This window comes from Sciurus vulgaris (genome assembly GCF_902686455.1).
Source record: "Sciurus vulgaris genome assembly, chromosome: 15".
NCBI lineage: Eukaryota > Metazoa > Chordata > Mammalia > Rodentia > Sciuridae > Sciurus > Sciurus vulgaris.
The window spans coordinates 72,892,099-72,907,457 of NC_136476.1; the positions used below are offsets into that span (position 1 = coordinate 72,892,099).

At 49.4% G+C, this 15,359-nt stretch overlaps 1 protein-coding gene across 3 annotated transcripts in view; it reads right to left on the minus strand.

The window, feature by feature from the left end:
* ASTN2 (astrotactin 2) overlaps window positions 1-15,359 on the minus strand; it is an 883,413-nt gene that overhangs the window by 266,374 nt on the left and 601,680 nt on the right. For all 3 annotated transcript variants that reach the window (XM_079113408.1, XM_079113407.1, XM_079113406.1), the window contains 3 exons: window positions 10,627-10,751; window positions 6,714-6,818; window positions 3,057-3,236 (listed from right to left, as the gene is read on the minus strand). In XM_079113408.1, the coding sequence (XP_078969534.1) occupies window positions 3,057-3,236; window positions 6,714-6,818; window positions 10,627-10,751 (410 nt within the window). The remainder of the gene's footprint in view (window positions 1-3,056; window positions 3,237-6,713; window positions 6,819-10,626; window positions 10,752-15,359) is intronic.

Genomic DNA, 15,359 nt, shown 5'->3' on the forward strand with positions numbered 1-15,359 from the left:
AATCTGGGATTTGGGGATGCTGGGTCTGTGGAGAAGGGAGCTCTGGGCTCAGGTTGGTGTCCAAACCCCATCTCCCTCATTGACAAAGCTGATGAAAAGGAAACCCCCTCTCCTTCCTGAGCTCCAGGTCTCCCCTCTGCAAAGGGAGTCTGTTACTGACATGTATAAATATGCCACAAGAAAACCCTTTATTCTGTATAATTAACATATACTAATAAAAAATGAGAAAAAAATGGAGGCATAAATACTTTTGCCCTCTTTCCTTTGGGGACAGATGGGAGAATCAAAGAAAGGCCACCATTTAACTGCAGAGGCCAAGCAGATCTTGAAGATGGTTTTCCATGCCCTATTTGGTCTGATTTCCCAGACCCACTCTTCCAAGGCTGGTGCTACCAGTCAAGGACAAACTACTGTCTAAGGTTCAGATTTCAAAAATTTTATGGATTTCAAAGAGTCTTAGACTCCTTCTCCCCCCACCCCCAGCCCTCTACTGAATCAAAAAGACATTTGCTGAGACTGCCCCCTCTAGAGGCATATGTAGTTCCCAGGGAGAAGAGAGGGTTGGGGGTCACACATCATTAGAAAGGGCTGGGGCCAGAGCTAGAATCCTCAGCCAATGCCCAGGATTTCCCTTTGAAGCTGCGGTTTTCTCACGCACCTACTCTATGTCAGGCATTTTACCTGCGTTATCTCATTTCATTCTCCCCAAAGCCACGCAAGGGAATTATCAGTACTCATTTAACACATGAGGAAACTGAAATTAGAAGTTTCTTTGCCCAAAGGTCATCTGGCAGGTATGCAAGAAGAGGGCTCCGCTGTGCAATCCCACCTGCCCCCACCAGCACTGCCCTCCTCTCTCTCCCACGAGCTCCGGAATTGCCAGCCTCCAACCTCACATTCAGCCTGGTCTGGTCCCACTTTTCAGCAGATGCTTATGGCATATGACCAGTGACTTGAGAGAGAAGGGACCCTGATCATCTCGGAATCCAATGGGTTCCTCCAATATCTCACCTCCTCACTCCCTAGCATCACTTCCAACAATAAAAAATAAAGCCCGAGTGCCTGATGTACCTTCTAGGGGGTCATCCCAGGTGGAGATGGAGAAGAAGAAGCACAGACAATGGTCAAGGTGGCGTTGAGGTATCCTTCTACTCCTCTTGGGATTAATTACATATCACGGAAGGCATAAAAGTGCCTTTGCAGACCAGAAGATCACAGAGGGAAAGCCACACCACCAAGTCAACCCAGAAAGTTTATGGCAAAGCCAGGTCACGAAGGAAGACCTCAAGTTGCCGTTTCAGCATTCTCCCCGCCCCTTCTCCCATCTTACTTCTGATGATTTCACCTACCCACTACCTAAGGAATGGAAATTTCCAGAATGAGAAAGCCTAAGCTCTGAAAACAACCAAGTATGGAGATGGAATGAAATTTAGCATAGAGTCGTGTCCCAGGCCCTGAATGTGGCATGAAGCAAATTAGTTCAGTGGCCACAGTGAGCGAAGGTTTTTATAAACATAACCTAATTGTATTACTTCGAAGTCCCGAAGCTTATTGCCCTGCTTAATGATGTGTCACATTATTTATAGGGTAGTGCAACGAGACTTCTATTGATTTAATGCACTTCCTTAAAGACTGTCATTGTCACAGCCATAAAAACGAGCTATTCCCAGACAACTCAATTATGTCCCCTGTGCCTATAAACCACCCGTGCCCCACACAGTACACACGGGCAGCAGGCACGAGAGCAAGCATGACTGGGAATGTGCAGCCCCAAGGCTAAAGGGAAGGTTTTGGGAATGGCCAGGACAGGTGGACAAGGGTGTCATCCATTTAGGAATGTGCAGAAGCCAAGAAGCAGCGCTAAGGGGTCTGCACGGCTTCTCCCTCTCTTGGGCAGATGAGCAGAAGAGTGTGATTTGAAGCAAGTTTCCTGCTCTCCTCTGGCCTGAATTTCCCCCATGTGAAACTGCAGTGCTGGGCCCAGTGAGACCTTTAAGTTCCCTTTGACTCTCATATTCCGCGGTTTTGTGAGTTGTGACTGATTTAGTTTTTGGAGACAGGGTGGCTGATCCCCATGGAGAATATGCAGGCTCAAGTGCATAGCATTGCTCCTCACTGTTTCCAATTAGCAGATGCTAATAGTACTCATTACAGCATGAAGCACTTCAGTGTAGTCGGAAGAGGGAAAGGACAAGGGTTTTTGCAGCCGACACGTGGGATCTGGTACTGCCCCTGCTCCTTATTAGCTGTGTGCCCTTGGGCACTTGACTTGCATGTCTGAGACTCAACTTCTCAAATGTGAAATGGAGAGATGAGCATATCGACTGTTAAAATACACACACGCATGTTTTCAATATGTCTAACTTTCTCAGAATGCTGTTCTGTAAACCCTTCTCTCCTTTGATGTGAGAATTGGACAAGAACAGCTAATTAGGTTCCCATTCCTCAGGAAGGAAAAATTGAGGTAGAGAGGGGACAACTTTCACAAGGCGAATGGCAGAAGCTAGTCTCCTGCCCCTGGTCTGGGGAGTTCCAGTTCTGATAATAGTTGAGAATCCGAGAGCAGTAAGATCTGGTGACCCTCCCGCGAGACAGACCTGAAGCTGTCCTCCTGAATGTAGGCAGTCTCTTCCAGAGGAGCTTAAAGACTGTCATTGTCACGGCCATCAAACTGAGCTATCCCTCCCGGGTTCTCCCAAGAAACCCAGACAGAGGAAGGTGGCAAGGAAACTCCACTCCCATTCCCTGCTCTGAGCCCCAGCCGTTATTTCCAGAAGAAAGTGTGGTCACCAAGAGTCTGCAAAAGTCGGGACTAATGCAGCCCAGAACACCAAGTGGGGGCCTCGGAAGATGCCTGAGCTGTAAGGATCCTGAAGACAGATGGCCTACCTCTGCGTACCATGAAAGTGACGCCCGGAGAGGGACGAGGGCCTGCTTATACACAGCGTGTCCCCAGCAGAGCCAGAATCCAGATGCAGGGGAGCTCAGCTGTCCCCCATTCACCTTCCCTTAGCGCCCTGTCCAGCTGCCACCTCCAACGGGCCCTCCAGGCTTACCTTTCTGATACTGGAGCCACAGCTGCTGCTGGACCTTCTTGCTGGGGAAGTGGATGATGCAGGTGAGCTCTGAGCCGTAGAGGGCCTCTGCGATGTAGTGGGAGCCGTAGTGCTGGATGAAGGACAGAAGCTCATCCCGAGTGCTCTCTTTGGTCAGGATCTTGAGGACATTGGTGAAGCCTGTGTGGGGGAGGAGGGCAGGTTGGTGGTCAGATCAGAGGAAGGCGGTTAGCAAGTGACCCGACGGCAGGGGCTCTTTCCAGCTTGGCTCTGGTGCCTTCCTCCTCCTCATCATGCATCAGTCCAAACGTGCCCCTCATTCCCTCACATGCACAGCTCTCTCTGTGTTCACTACAACCAAGAAGGACTCTACAGGAGAGGAAGGCCAAAACTCAGTCACCGGCATGGTGGTGACTTTATTTATTCATTATCTATTTGGTACTGGGTATCGTCCCAGGGGTTTTTTTTTTTACCACTAAGTTACTTCCCCAGCCCTTTTTGTGTTTCAGGACAGGGCCTCCCTAAGTTGCTGAGCAGGGCCTTGCTAAGTTGCTGAGGCCGGCTTTGAACTTGTGATCTTCCTATCTCAGCCTCCAGAGTCTCTGGGATTGCAGGCACGCATCATCTTGCCAGGTGATGGTGATGACTTTAAAGTCACAATGAGAAAGTCAAATCTGATGTCTACTGACTGAGCAACTAATGCCGACTAGGCACACAATTAGATGTATTTACCCTTTTATTCTAATTTAATCTTTGCTGAAACAAAGTATCAGCTTATCCTTGGCAATAACCCCCATTGTACAGATGAGCATGTCAAACCCAAGAGACTATAAATGACTCGTCTTGACCCTCCAGCTAGAGGAGCTGTGTGCAAACCCACTTCTCTTTTCACTCCCAAGTGCATGCACCAAATAAACTAGGGCTCGAGCTGCCCACAGACAGGTTCTGTGGCTGCCTTCGCCGAGGCTCTGCCTGTGCTCCGGCCACGATCTGACCCCTGCTCTAGCTTTCTCTGACACAGCTTCCCTTTCTCCCCTGCTCCAGCCACCTGATGTAGTGTGCTCTCTCTCCCGATATTGCCACAGAGTTGATCTGTTTCTTAGTCCTTCTCTAAGTCCTCGGCACCTGGCACAGGGCCCGCACAGCAATCACTTGGTGACAGCTGCTCTCCTTCCTCCTTCAACAGGCGCGTGACCAAGCCACTCTGCCAGGGATGCTCAGCAATGGGAGGCTGATCAGCGAGAGTCCTTGCCACTTAGCGGCCAGCCCAACTTCCCATGTTTGGAACTCCTAGGGAAGTTTCAGAACGGGGAATATGGAGCTAAGAAAATGATACCCCCAAACATGCTGCTGTGGAGTCCAAACTGAGGCACCCAGGGAGCCACCTGAGCAAGGACGGGGGTCTCTGAACTTTCCCTATGGACCTTAATGGCTGCATCCTCCAGATGTTCGACTGCTGTGGATTCCTTCCCCAGCTTCATCAACCCAGCAGCACCGGCACGCACAGTAGGAAGGAAGGCTAGAGTTGACCCCACACCCAAGAGCAGGCCGACTTTGTCCTAGGTTCTTGTCTGTCCCTTGGGCCCTCTCACCCCCTGCAAATACCAGTTACTCCTCTAGAATGGCCTGTATCTCCCACTCCCAGCCTTCCTGAGCTGCCCTGCCCACCACTGGATCAAGCCCGCTGACCACATCCGGGCGTTCAGGTCACCTCCCAGGAGCTACACACATGAGACTTTTGCTCCATCCAGATCACTTTTCTTATTTGTCCCAAGTGTGACCTGGGATTTCCACCAGCCTTTCTTCCTGTGCATACTCACTACCCCCAAACCTACCCCTCACATACCCCTGCTTCCTCCCTTGGTCAAACACATGCTCCAAGGCCCCAGAAGTCCCGCCCTCCTCAGGAAGCCTTTCTCACGCCTCGTGGCCAGAAGCACCCTCTCAACCCGTCCGACACTCACCACCTGGAAGCCCGGCTCATTGACCTCGCACTCTGTACAGCCTTCTCCCTACACCCCACCCCCACCAGGCACATGGCACCATTCCTGGAAGACAGCGAACACACCAACCACGACCATTAAAAGAACAACGGAGTCTGTGCCACATCAAAGAGCAAGCGCCTCTCCAACACCGAAAATGAGCTTCAATTTGCCAACATTTGATTTATAAGGGGCTTCCAGGAGCATCGTCACTGATTAATTAAAGCAGGTACATCTTTGTAGTTCTAATAGGAACATCACAGTTATATTCACAAGTGCAAGGTGGGGGGGGTGGGGAAAACAGAAATAGGGCTCAAAGAATGGGTGCTTGATTAGAACAACCTCTCTCCATCAACCTGTTAACTCATGTGACTGGGTAATTAATACAGCAGTATTAATAATGAGATAGTTTCTGTTAAGTAATAAATAACACCTTCAGAAACCTTGTGGATCTTTATCCAAGCAGACAAAAAGACACTCAAATCCCTGCTCTGCTCCTGGTTCTGTCACTCACTAGCTGTGCAACCTTGGCTTAAATACTTAACCTCTCTGACCTTCAGTTTCCTTATCTGAAGAAAAGTGGGATAGATAATGCTTTCCCTGTTGTAAGTCATGAGACATGAAACATAAGAAAGTGCTTGACGGATGTCAGCAATAATTACTATTTGTACTTCCAAGAGGGTGAAGTCCTCAAATTTCCAGTTAAAAGAGCTTCATTTTGCTGATGAACAAAATGATATTGAAAAAGAGTAAGAACTCATGGATAATTAGGGGGCACAGAAACAATAAGCCAGTGAGCGTGTTATGAGTAAGAGCCAGCGTAGAAAACCCAAGGCCGGGGCTCATCTTTCCAGAGTCCTTCATTTGTGCCCTATTTTCTGGTGTTCTTTGATTTATTTTTTAATTCTTCTGTGAATCCCAAGTACCAACAATGTGCTTATTCTCTGTTCTTTTCCGGGGGTACTGGACTAAACAAGCCCCAGACCCTACCCCCAGGCTCAGTCCCTGGGGTCGGCAGAGGAGGCTGGGGATGAACGGAGTATTGTGAGCTCAGAGGATCCCTGGAGCTGTCCCGGGGAGGGGACCGCATCCGAGTACTTCGGCCCATGCTCCCCAGGCAAGAGGATTCAGGCAGAGGAAACCGCAAGGGCAAAATCACAGTCCTGAAAAAGCATGTCTCATTTTGAGAAGGACAAGTTGCCTCCCTCTCTGGAGCTGAGGGTTTGCACGGGTAAAGTGGGCGGTGCCTGTGGGTGGGGTGGGCTCAGGTGCCACGGCCATGTGGAGAGGGGCAGCAGGAGAAATCAGCCCGGAGAGAACAGCGGCCTTGGGGCCAGAGAAGAACGTACAAGGCACAGGTCTGAAACACCCCCAGGGCACACCTGGCTATGGCTGTGGTTCATCCTCCTCCTGTTCAGCCCTCCACACCCACTCAGACACCCCTTCCTCCAGGAAGCCCCGCTGGCTTCCCCCGGGGTGGATAAGGCCTTGCCCGTCCCACAGCTGCCCCTGGCAGTGTAGGCATGACTGCTGTGTGTCAGTGTCATGGCCCACCTGCCATCCCTGGCAGCTCCTCAGCCTCTCCAGTGCCAGCATAGGGCTTGGCACACTTGGGGTCCTTGGGAACGTGTCAAATGACTCCAGGTCCCCTGGCTGCCCAAACAGTGCTCCTCACCTGCCGAGAGGGTGATGGTGCTGAGCTTCACACGGTAGAGGTTGCTCCGGACCCGCCACTGCTGCACCATGGGGTAGCCCATGGCCTCATCGTACCTGATATCTCCTGGGGGCAGAAAGAAAATGCCACGTGAGCTTGGAATTTAGCTGCTTCACACCCAACGCCCACCGTGAAGCTCTCGCTCTGGTTTCTGGTCACCTCTTCAGTGAGCAGAGGCTTGGCCTTTGAGTGTGGGCTTTCATTTTATTGGGACCCACCTCCAGCCGTCTGATATCCTTACTCTTTCCCTCTTGCTTGCAAGTTCCTTTTCTCTACTTGTCAGAGCAATCTCAGGTCAGATGTCCATCCTACCTAACTCCATTGGCAACTTTCCTGGGGGATGCTAGACATCTCTGTGTCTCAGTTTCTCCACGTGACTCTGCAGCTTTCTCTGCTGACCTTGTCTCTTAGGCATGTTGTGAGACGTGGATACAGTAACAGAAGGGGAAGGGCTTTGGTAACCAAAGAGTCTATTAAAGTAGACCAGGGGTCTGCAAACTTTAGCCCATCTGTTACCTGTTGTCCTTTGGTACTTTTGTACAAACTATGTGACAGAGCTGAGCAGCTGCACAGAGAGCACTTGAAAAACCCAACACATTTATTATCTGTGCCTTAATGTTTGCTGACCCCTGTGTAGACCACTGTTTTTTGACATGGAGACATACATAAGTTTCCCATTTCAAGGAAGAGTGAGATACACTGGCTAAACGAACTATTTCCTTAGCACCTTGAGTAGATGCAGTCGATGCTCCATGAAGGTAGCGTGCAAACTTCTTTGACCATGGGTCTCCTTTGGCACAGAGGGATTCTAGGACTTGTGTTGCATAGAATGCATTTTGGGAAATTATAGGTACACATAAACAAAGAGAAAACACAACAAAATACTAACAAACTGTTAACTCAGGGAAGCGGGTGTATGACAAATTCTTGCTTTCTGTTTTATATTCATCTCCATTTTTAAAAATTTTCTACCCTAAGCTTTGCAAACTCTTCTTTATAATCTGGGGGAAAAAAGCATTAAAAAAGAAATGCTGGGCACGTCAGCAGTTATTATTATTGTTGTTATGTATCCATGCTTTCTTATGCCTCTGCAAGTAACAGACACATTTCCTATCCTTTTCTCTTGTCCCCTGGTGAGGAGGCACTTAAAGAGATATTTGATATCAAGATTAAAATGAGAATCTCATTGGAACAAATGATTTCTTCCTGGACATTACAGCGGTATTAAAGCTGTCCATTATTGTCAACTTTTTCTTTCCTCCTTAGCCTTTTCAGGAATAATATAATTTTTTCAGAGGCTTTCATTTTAAAGTAAAATATTCATGGTCCCCAAAGATATGTCCACTGGAGCGAGGTGGTTTGATTATAAATTTGTCCTCTGTTTATCTGTTCTGCTTCTCCTGTCCTTCCCTTGCAGAGGCTGAGGAGAAAAAGAAAGTGGGAGGGGGGAGGAGAAGAGGGCAATGTTTCTGACGTAGGGCAGAGAAAACGGTCTGCCCAAGAAGACTCAGACACCAGGCCAGGCAACCTCCACCCCTTCTGCTACTGCTCATCCAGATTCCAAGCTGGTAGGGGTATTGGCAGCCAAGGTCCATCTCCAGCAGAGGAAGGCTGAACACTTGGATGCAGGCTGCTGAGGAAAGTTCTTCCCTGGGTGGCATAATGTCCAAAAGGAGAATAAGAACATACATGCATCCTACTGTCATGGCCCACAAATTAGAACAAATGAAAAAATTAATTAAAAAAAGAACAACAAAAACTTCTTCTGATTTTCAAGTAATTTATAAAACCATCTTCTCTGACTCTTACTCTATCCCCAGGCCCTTCTCCATAATGGTTATCACTTATATCTCCCTGATCCTTCCTGGAGAATATTCTCTAATGGAATGTCAGCCTTCTGTGGCCAAGACTGTGGTCTGAATTATTCTCACTTCCCCTGCAAAGTCTAGAACAGACTCTGGCACATAGTAGGCTCTCAATAATTATCTATTGGCTGGCTGGCTGACTGATAACACTTTGGTTTCATTCCTGATCATAAACCCACCCAGTTCTTACTCTACCTCTGGCTACCTTCACACCTTCACACCTAATCTGCTCCGCATCCCCACTTGGGGGAGGGATAAGGGATGGAATGGAATGAAGCTCTGGGCTGGGGGAGGAATTTTTCTTGGCCATTAAATTAAAAAAAAAAAAATAGCTCTTGAACTTCAACTGTTCCTTATCAGAAAACTTGCAAAGATCTCTGAGTCCAAACAATCATAAAAATGTGTGGCATTACCAGAGAACCATAGCAAACCAAGCAGGTTATGTACGTAAACTTCATTTCTTACCATAGCCCTGAAAAATTTATTTTACCTCACTTTTCAGAAAGAGGAACTGAGACTCAAAGAAGGAAACTGCCCAAGGACATACAATGGTCAAGGATAGTTCCAGGGACTTTTCTGTCAAAGAAAATCACCTCCTCATGTATCAGGGAGAAGTCTACTCTCAGAGGTGGTGAACTGCCCACAACCGGAGGTAACCAAAGAGGGACAGTCCCTGAGCAGGGATATTGCAGACATGATTCCTCATCACTAAGGGACATTCAACTAGATGTCCCTTATACTCCAAGTTAGCTCAGAAATTCTATGATCTTAGGAAAAATAAAAATTAAGGAAGGCATAGAAGTTTTTAGGCACATTTTACCAAGCACTCTCACATATAGGACTTCATTTGATCCAGATCTGGGTCCCTCTTTGAAGTAGGACAGGTCAGGGAGGTGATATAAGATAGTGGATGAGGCAAGACTAGGCTGCACCCTGACACATCCGGAGACGAGCCAGGTGGCCTTGGAGAGCTTACATGACCTCCTTAACGTGAACCCTTGCAGAATGACATGAGATAATGCACAAAAGGCTTTGGCCCCAGGAGACCCTGCACCCAAGTGAGTATTCTTCTCTATCTATGCATTTTACACAAAAGCCTAACAGAAGATAGCCTAAGGTCTCCCAGAGCCTGCAGGTGATAGGGAGGGTGCAAAACTAAATCACACTGCAGGGTCTTCCCTGGGGCACAACTGTCCGTCCCCTGAATGAGAGAGCTTGATCATCCACGGGATGACCAGTCTCTCTGGCAGTGGAGGCCACCCAATTACTCTATCACAAAGGCTCAACTATCTTAGGAGAGCCCCCATCAAACAGGCAGGAAAGGAACTGGGGGAAGACAAGGAGGAGCAGAAAGGCAATCTGGGTGGTGCAGAAAATAGGAAGCCTCAGGAGAACCCACAGAAGACATCTTCCCAGGAGCGGGTGAGAGCTGCAGACTACAGTGGGAAGGACAAAATACTTGGTGCTGTGGCATCAGGGTCTAGTCCTGGCAGTATGCTGTGTGACCTTTAGCTGGTCTTCACCTCTCTGAGTCTACATTCCTTATCTATAAAATGGGGAGAGTATACCCAATGGTTCCATGCTGACCTACAGAAACAAGCTCAAAGGCTTTCAAGAGGCAGAGGCTCTTAGTTGGAAAGTACACTGATTTCATGTTAGAATGATTTAAAAGTACCTAGAAAACAAATACTGAAGGTAAAAGAAACAAAAATCAGAAAATTGTCAAAAGAGTAGAGCAGGTTTTGATGCTTGGATACAGAGAATGAGAAAGGTGTTCTCAGAGAGGCACCTGCCTGTCCCTGAAGATTGTCTTGGTCCAGCGTCCACGGCCTCAGTAAAGCCCCTCGTTCGACATTGCTGGCACTGGAGCCCCCAGAATGGAAGGTCCTTTTCCCACCCCATCCCTCTTGAAGGAGGAGGTCTGGCTGGGCCCCTCTTAGTTCTGCTGATAGCACCTGGAAGCCGGGCGTGGGCCAGGGACCTGGGGAGGTTCTGACACGTGGTCTTACCAGTGAGCAGCTGGAGGTCCGGGAGGGGCTCGGAGAGGACCCCCCGGCACTGTTCCTCCACAGGCAGTGGGATCACCAGCAGCCCGTCGGCCAGCTGGGGGAAGTCCTTGATGAAGTTGTTCTCCCTGTGGAGAGGAGCAGAGAGACCGCCACGTTGAAGGAGTCGGTGCATCTGTCGGGGGCCGCAGGGCGGGGGCAGGAGGCTTGTGGTCAGAATCACTCAAGGCTGGGTGGCTTCCTGGATCCCAGCTCTGCGGACTCAGTGCTCATGACAGGCTCTGGAGTCAGCAGGCTGGGATTTCAATCCTGGCCCCAACCACTGATGGCCTGGGTCCCAGCAAGCTGTTGTACCTCTTGGAACCTCGGTTTTCTTGTCTATAAAGTAGACCTAGGTCTCGGGGCTGTCGTAAACACTCAATGGGATAAAGCTGCCCAGTGTTGAAGACGTTCTCGGATGCTCTAGAAACTGTCTAGTGGGCTGCTCGCTGTCCCGTGCGTAGGCAATGACAATGCTAACCAGGATGGCAGAGAACCGGGCAGAGTGTGGAGTGTTTGAAGACCAGGGGGAAGTCCAGCTGGAGAAGTGGGGCTTGGGGAAGTGGGCGTTGGTTAAAGTGGCAGGGCCCTGGGAGATAGGTGACAGACGGGCAAATGGAAGCCTGGAGGACGAGTGACTGGTTCTGACAACCCGAGGGTCAGTCCATCCCAGGTCTTCGCCCCACTCCCACCAACTTCATAGGGACCTCCCTCCAGCCGGGTCCTGAGGGCTAATCCCAGGGAACAGAAGTCAGGCTCTGGAGCGCTGAACCCGCAACCAAGGTGGTTTTGAGAGGACAGTGGTGACAGAGCAGAACGGGTAGGTAGCCTTCATTCCTCTGGACAGCAGACCAGCCTGCTGAGAGAGGCAGGGAGCTTTCTGTTGCAGGGGGTGTGCAAGCAGGAACCCTGAGAGCCGGCTGGCGTGGACGGTATCAAGGGCACGTCTGTATCACATCTGACTTCTGAGGTCACTTCAGAGTCTCCGATCCTCAGAGTTAGAGGCACTAATTATAATTTAGAGAGGGAGGAGGAGGGGGAGGAAAAGAACAAAAGGAGGAGGATGTTTGTCACTTCGTTTGCCATCTGGAATGGGCAACCTTGAAATGAACATCGGAAAGACGAACACAGAAATAAGCAACGCCAGAGCAATGCCTTTGAAGCCCGGACTTCAGGCTGTTCAAAGGCGGCTGTGACAGTGTCAGGTGGCCTGGGTCACCTTCCTGTCTGTACGACATCCCTACGACATGCTCCAGGCACCTCTGAGGCCCATCACCAAGTCATCCGTTTAGAGAACATGTTCTCCGTGTCTGCGTCCAGAGGAGGTGACATTAGCACCATCTGCAACATCCCCAGCATCCCCAGCACTGGATCACTGTCCTCTCCACAATTTACAGCATCCTTAACATTTGCTAGGATTAAATCTATGTTTTATAATTTTTTCACCCTCCCCGCCAAGGTAGATGCTATCAACTTTAAATTACAGGGGAGTAATAATGAGATTCTGAGTTAACAGAGGTAGGATTTGAACCCAGGTTTGGCTCGGCCTGGGGCTACCTGTCCAGGAAATGATTATGCATGGCAGCGAGTTTCTAGGTTCACACCTGCCATTTACGCAAGCTATTCCATGTGCGGCATGTCTATCTGTAGAATCCTTCTCGCTTATGCCGGTGGCTACGTGTGAACATGGGTTCCGCCCATGTGATTGCTCTTGTTTTTTTTTTTTTTTTTTTGCCAATCTGGGAGCATGGAAAAGCAATGTGAATAGAAAAGACAGCCTTCTGGGTAATGGAAGTGCCACCATGTGCTATATAACACCAGCCAGGGTGAAAGGGACTGAGTTTCCTCATGCCTCCCTTGCCATCTTCCTTCAGATGTGTGGTGGGATGGAGGGGTATTCCAGACCCTCGCCAGGGAAGAAACACAAGCTGAGCACACACTCGGGAAGTTGCTGAGGGCTGGGAGCTACTGATGCAGAAAAAGGCTGGATTCACTTCTTGTCCTCCAGATCTTCCCAGCCAATCCAGGGAGACACAAATTGGCCATGCAGGACAGTCATTGGAGCCCACTCTCAGGAATCTGGAAGTGTTCAATACTTCTGTGAAAGACCCCACACTTTTATTTTCTGAGTCGGAGAGACCAGGTGTCGGGGGTGGTGAGGGCTCTGGACACTGAACTCCCATTCTACCCATACTGCTTCCTGGCTGAGTAACCTGGAGGAAAGGACTGAGCCTCAATGTTCTCATGTGGAAAATGGGGATCAAAAAAGCCACACGGCCTCTTAGTGGAGTAGCAATCACTTTACTGAGCACCTACTACGTACCAGATGCAGTTGAAAGTGTTTTACATTTTGTCTTCACTCAACCCTATGAAGTAGATGCTGTGATGATCCCCAGTTTAAGGACTGAAAATCTGAAGCACAAAGGAGTTGTATAACCACCCGGAGCCCGCAGCTAGGAAGTGGGAGGTCCCAGGAAGACTGGCCCCAGAGTCCACTTTCCTGCATCCTGCTCAGGCTGTAAAGCAGGAAGGGCAGAGTGCCGGTGGGTGCACGGAGCCCAGACAGACTGCTGCCTAGAGAAGAGGGCTCAGGTTCATTGCCACCTGACTGCACCAGGCTCTGTGCTCGATGTGACCGCATGGATCCTCAGGTCAACGTCAAGAGCTGGGTGTGATTAAACGCCCCCATGTAAGCAACAGGGAAAAGGAGGCTCTGAAGGATGAAGTGATGTCTGTGGATTTCCATGCTGCGTGTATTTGGGAAACACTCTGAGGGCAAATCTACCCTTTTCACTCTGCCACCTGGGGTCTCCATTTTACATCTTCTGTGGAAATGTTTTCATAAGTTCAGAGCAAGAAAGGGAGGGCTGCCCTCTGTCCACCCATGTCCCTCTCCTCCAAGTCCTCTGCTTTCTGGTCAAATCAGCCTTTGCCTTGTAAGAAAATGTGACCCCAAATGGACAATGAGAGGAAGCACAGAGGCCGCCTCAGGAGGCCAGGGTCTGGCTCATGGTGCTCCTTCTTGGATGAAATGTCTTCCCTCTGAGACTCCATGAAGCAGAGAGGGACTTGCAGAAGCGCTTGAGGAAGGGAGAAGATGGAAGCCAGGGAGTTACTGGCCAGTGTGTACAGCTGGGAGGGAGGAAGACTGGGAGGATGAAGCCCCGAGTGATAAGACAGCTACTGCTGTCTCCCAGGTCCTGGGTCCCTGGCCAGCAGCCTAGGTGATGCCTCAGTCCTGCGTGGCCTCTGCCAGCAGAGGGCGCCCAGGGCCTTCACATAAATCAGCAATTCCGGAGGCAAAATGTGGCTGGGAAAAGCAGCTGCTGGGACAGTTCTGCTGGGCTGAGGACCTCAGAGAGAAACATAAACAGCAGCTTGAGAAGCCACCCACCTGGGAAAGGTGACCAGCGGGCTGGCTGGCTGCTGGAATGAACTCAGGTGGTCAGAAACTGACATCTTTTTCAAATCTCCTGTGTGTGTGTGTGTAGTCAGGACCATTAGATAATAAACCCTAGTCACAGGAGAACAATTTATTATTTACTAAGATTTATTGATTGTGTTTTGTTGTTCACTGCCTGTGTTCATGGTAGTGGGTCAAGATGTTTATGTGTGTGTGTGTGTATGTTTGCGTTGCGTCATTTTAGCCCACAAGAACTCTATGAAACAACTACCCTTATGCAATATGAAATAAGGGTTAAGGAACTTGTCTGAGATCCACAGCCAGGAAGTGGCCGTGACCAGGAACACCTCCTACCCAATGGAGCTCCTAGTTCAGTGCCTGGTACTCAGTAAGCCGTGCTCAGGGAATTAAGCCAAGGCCTGTGCTCTTGATCCCTGGGAAAAGCCGACTCATTTAGAGATGAGGCCAGGCAGTTCTTCTGTTCACTGCGCAGTGGGGTGTACTTTTGTGCTCGTGGATTTGGTGTTTTGTGCATGTCCGTGTATGTTGTATAAATGGATCATGTTAGCAACAGGGGCTCTATTTGTTTAAACAAACATCTCTCAAAATATATCTATGAAAACTGTTCAATCTCAGTTGACATTATATGGAAATGATGGATCAAATTTAAAAACAGTAGATCCTGGGCCCCAGGGACTCTGGGAATGAGAGTTGCCATTCATTCCACAAATCCATATGAGAGCCTATCCTGTGTTAGGGACTGATCTGGGTACTAGGGAAATGGCAGTGGAAAACTGGAGGAGATGCCTCTGTTTGTGAAGACCAGAAGAGAACTCCAATTCCATATCACAGTCCGGAAGGCCCTGCACGGTCCAACTACCTGCTCTGGACCAAGGTTCCAGTCACTCTGACTATCCTTAAGTTCTTTTTATGGGACATGCTTCCACTCTATGTGGGTCCTTTTAGGATTTGCCTTCTCTCCAGAAAGCCCCTCTCCTCTCTCTGCATCTGACACCTCCTCATCATTCAGACCACATAGCATTTCATGGCCTTTGAGGGACCTTCCCAGAATCAGTGCTGTTACCCTCTCTTCACAGTGTCTAACCTTGGACCTGCTCATGGGAGACCTCGTTTGAGGCCTGTTTCTTCCATCAGACTGTGCGCTCCTTGTAACCCAAACTCTGTCTATCCAACGTACCACGGCCACCCCAAGGCCTAGCAAAACCAACTGGGTAAACTGATAAAGAGTAGGTGCCCGATGAACCTTCGTTGAATAAATGAAGGAAGGAAACCT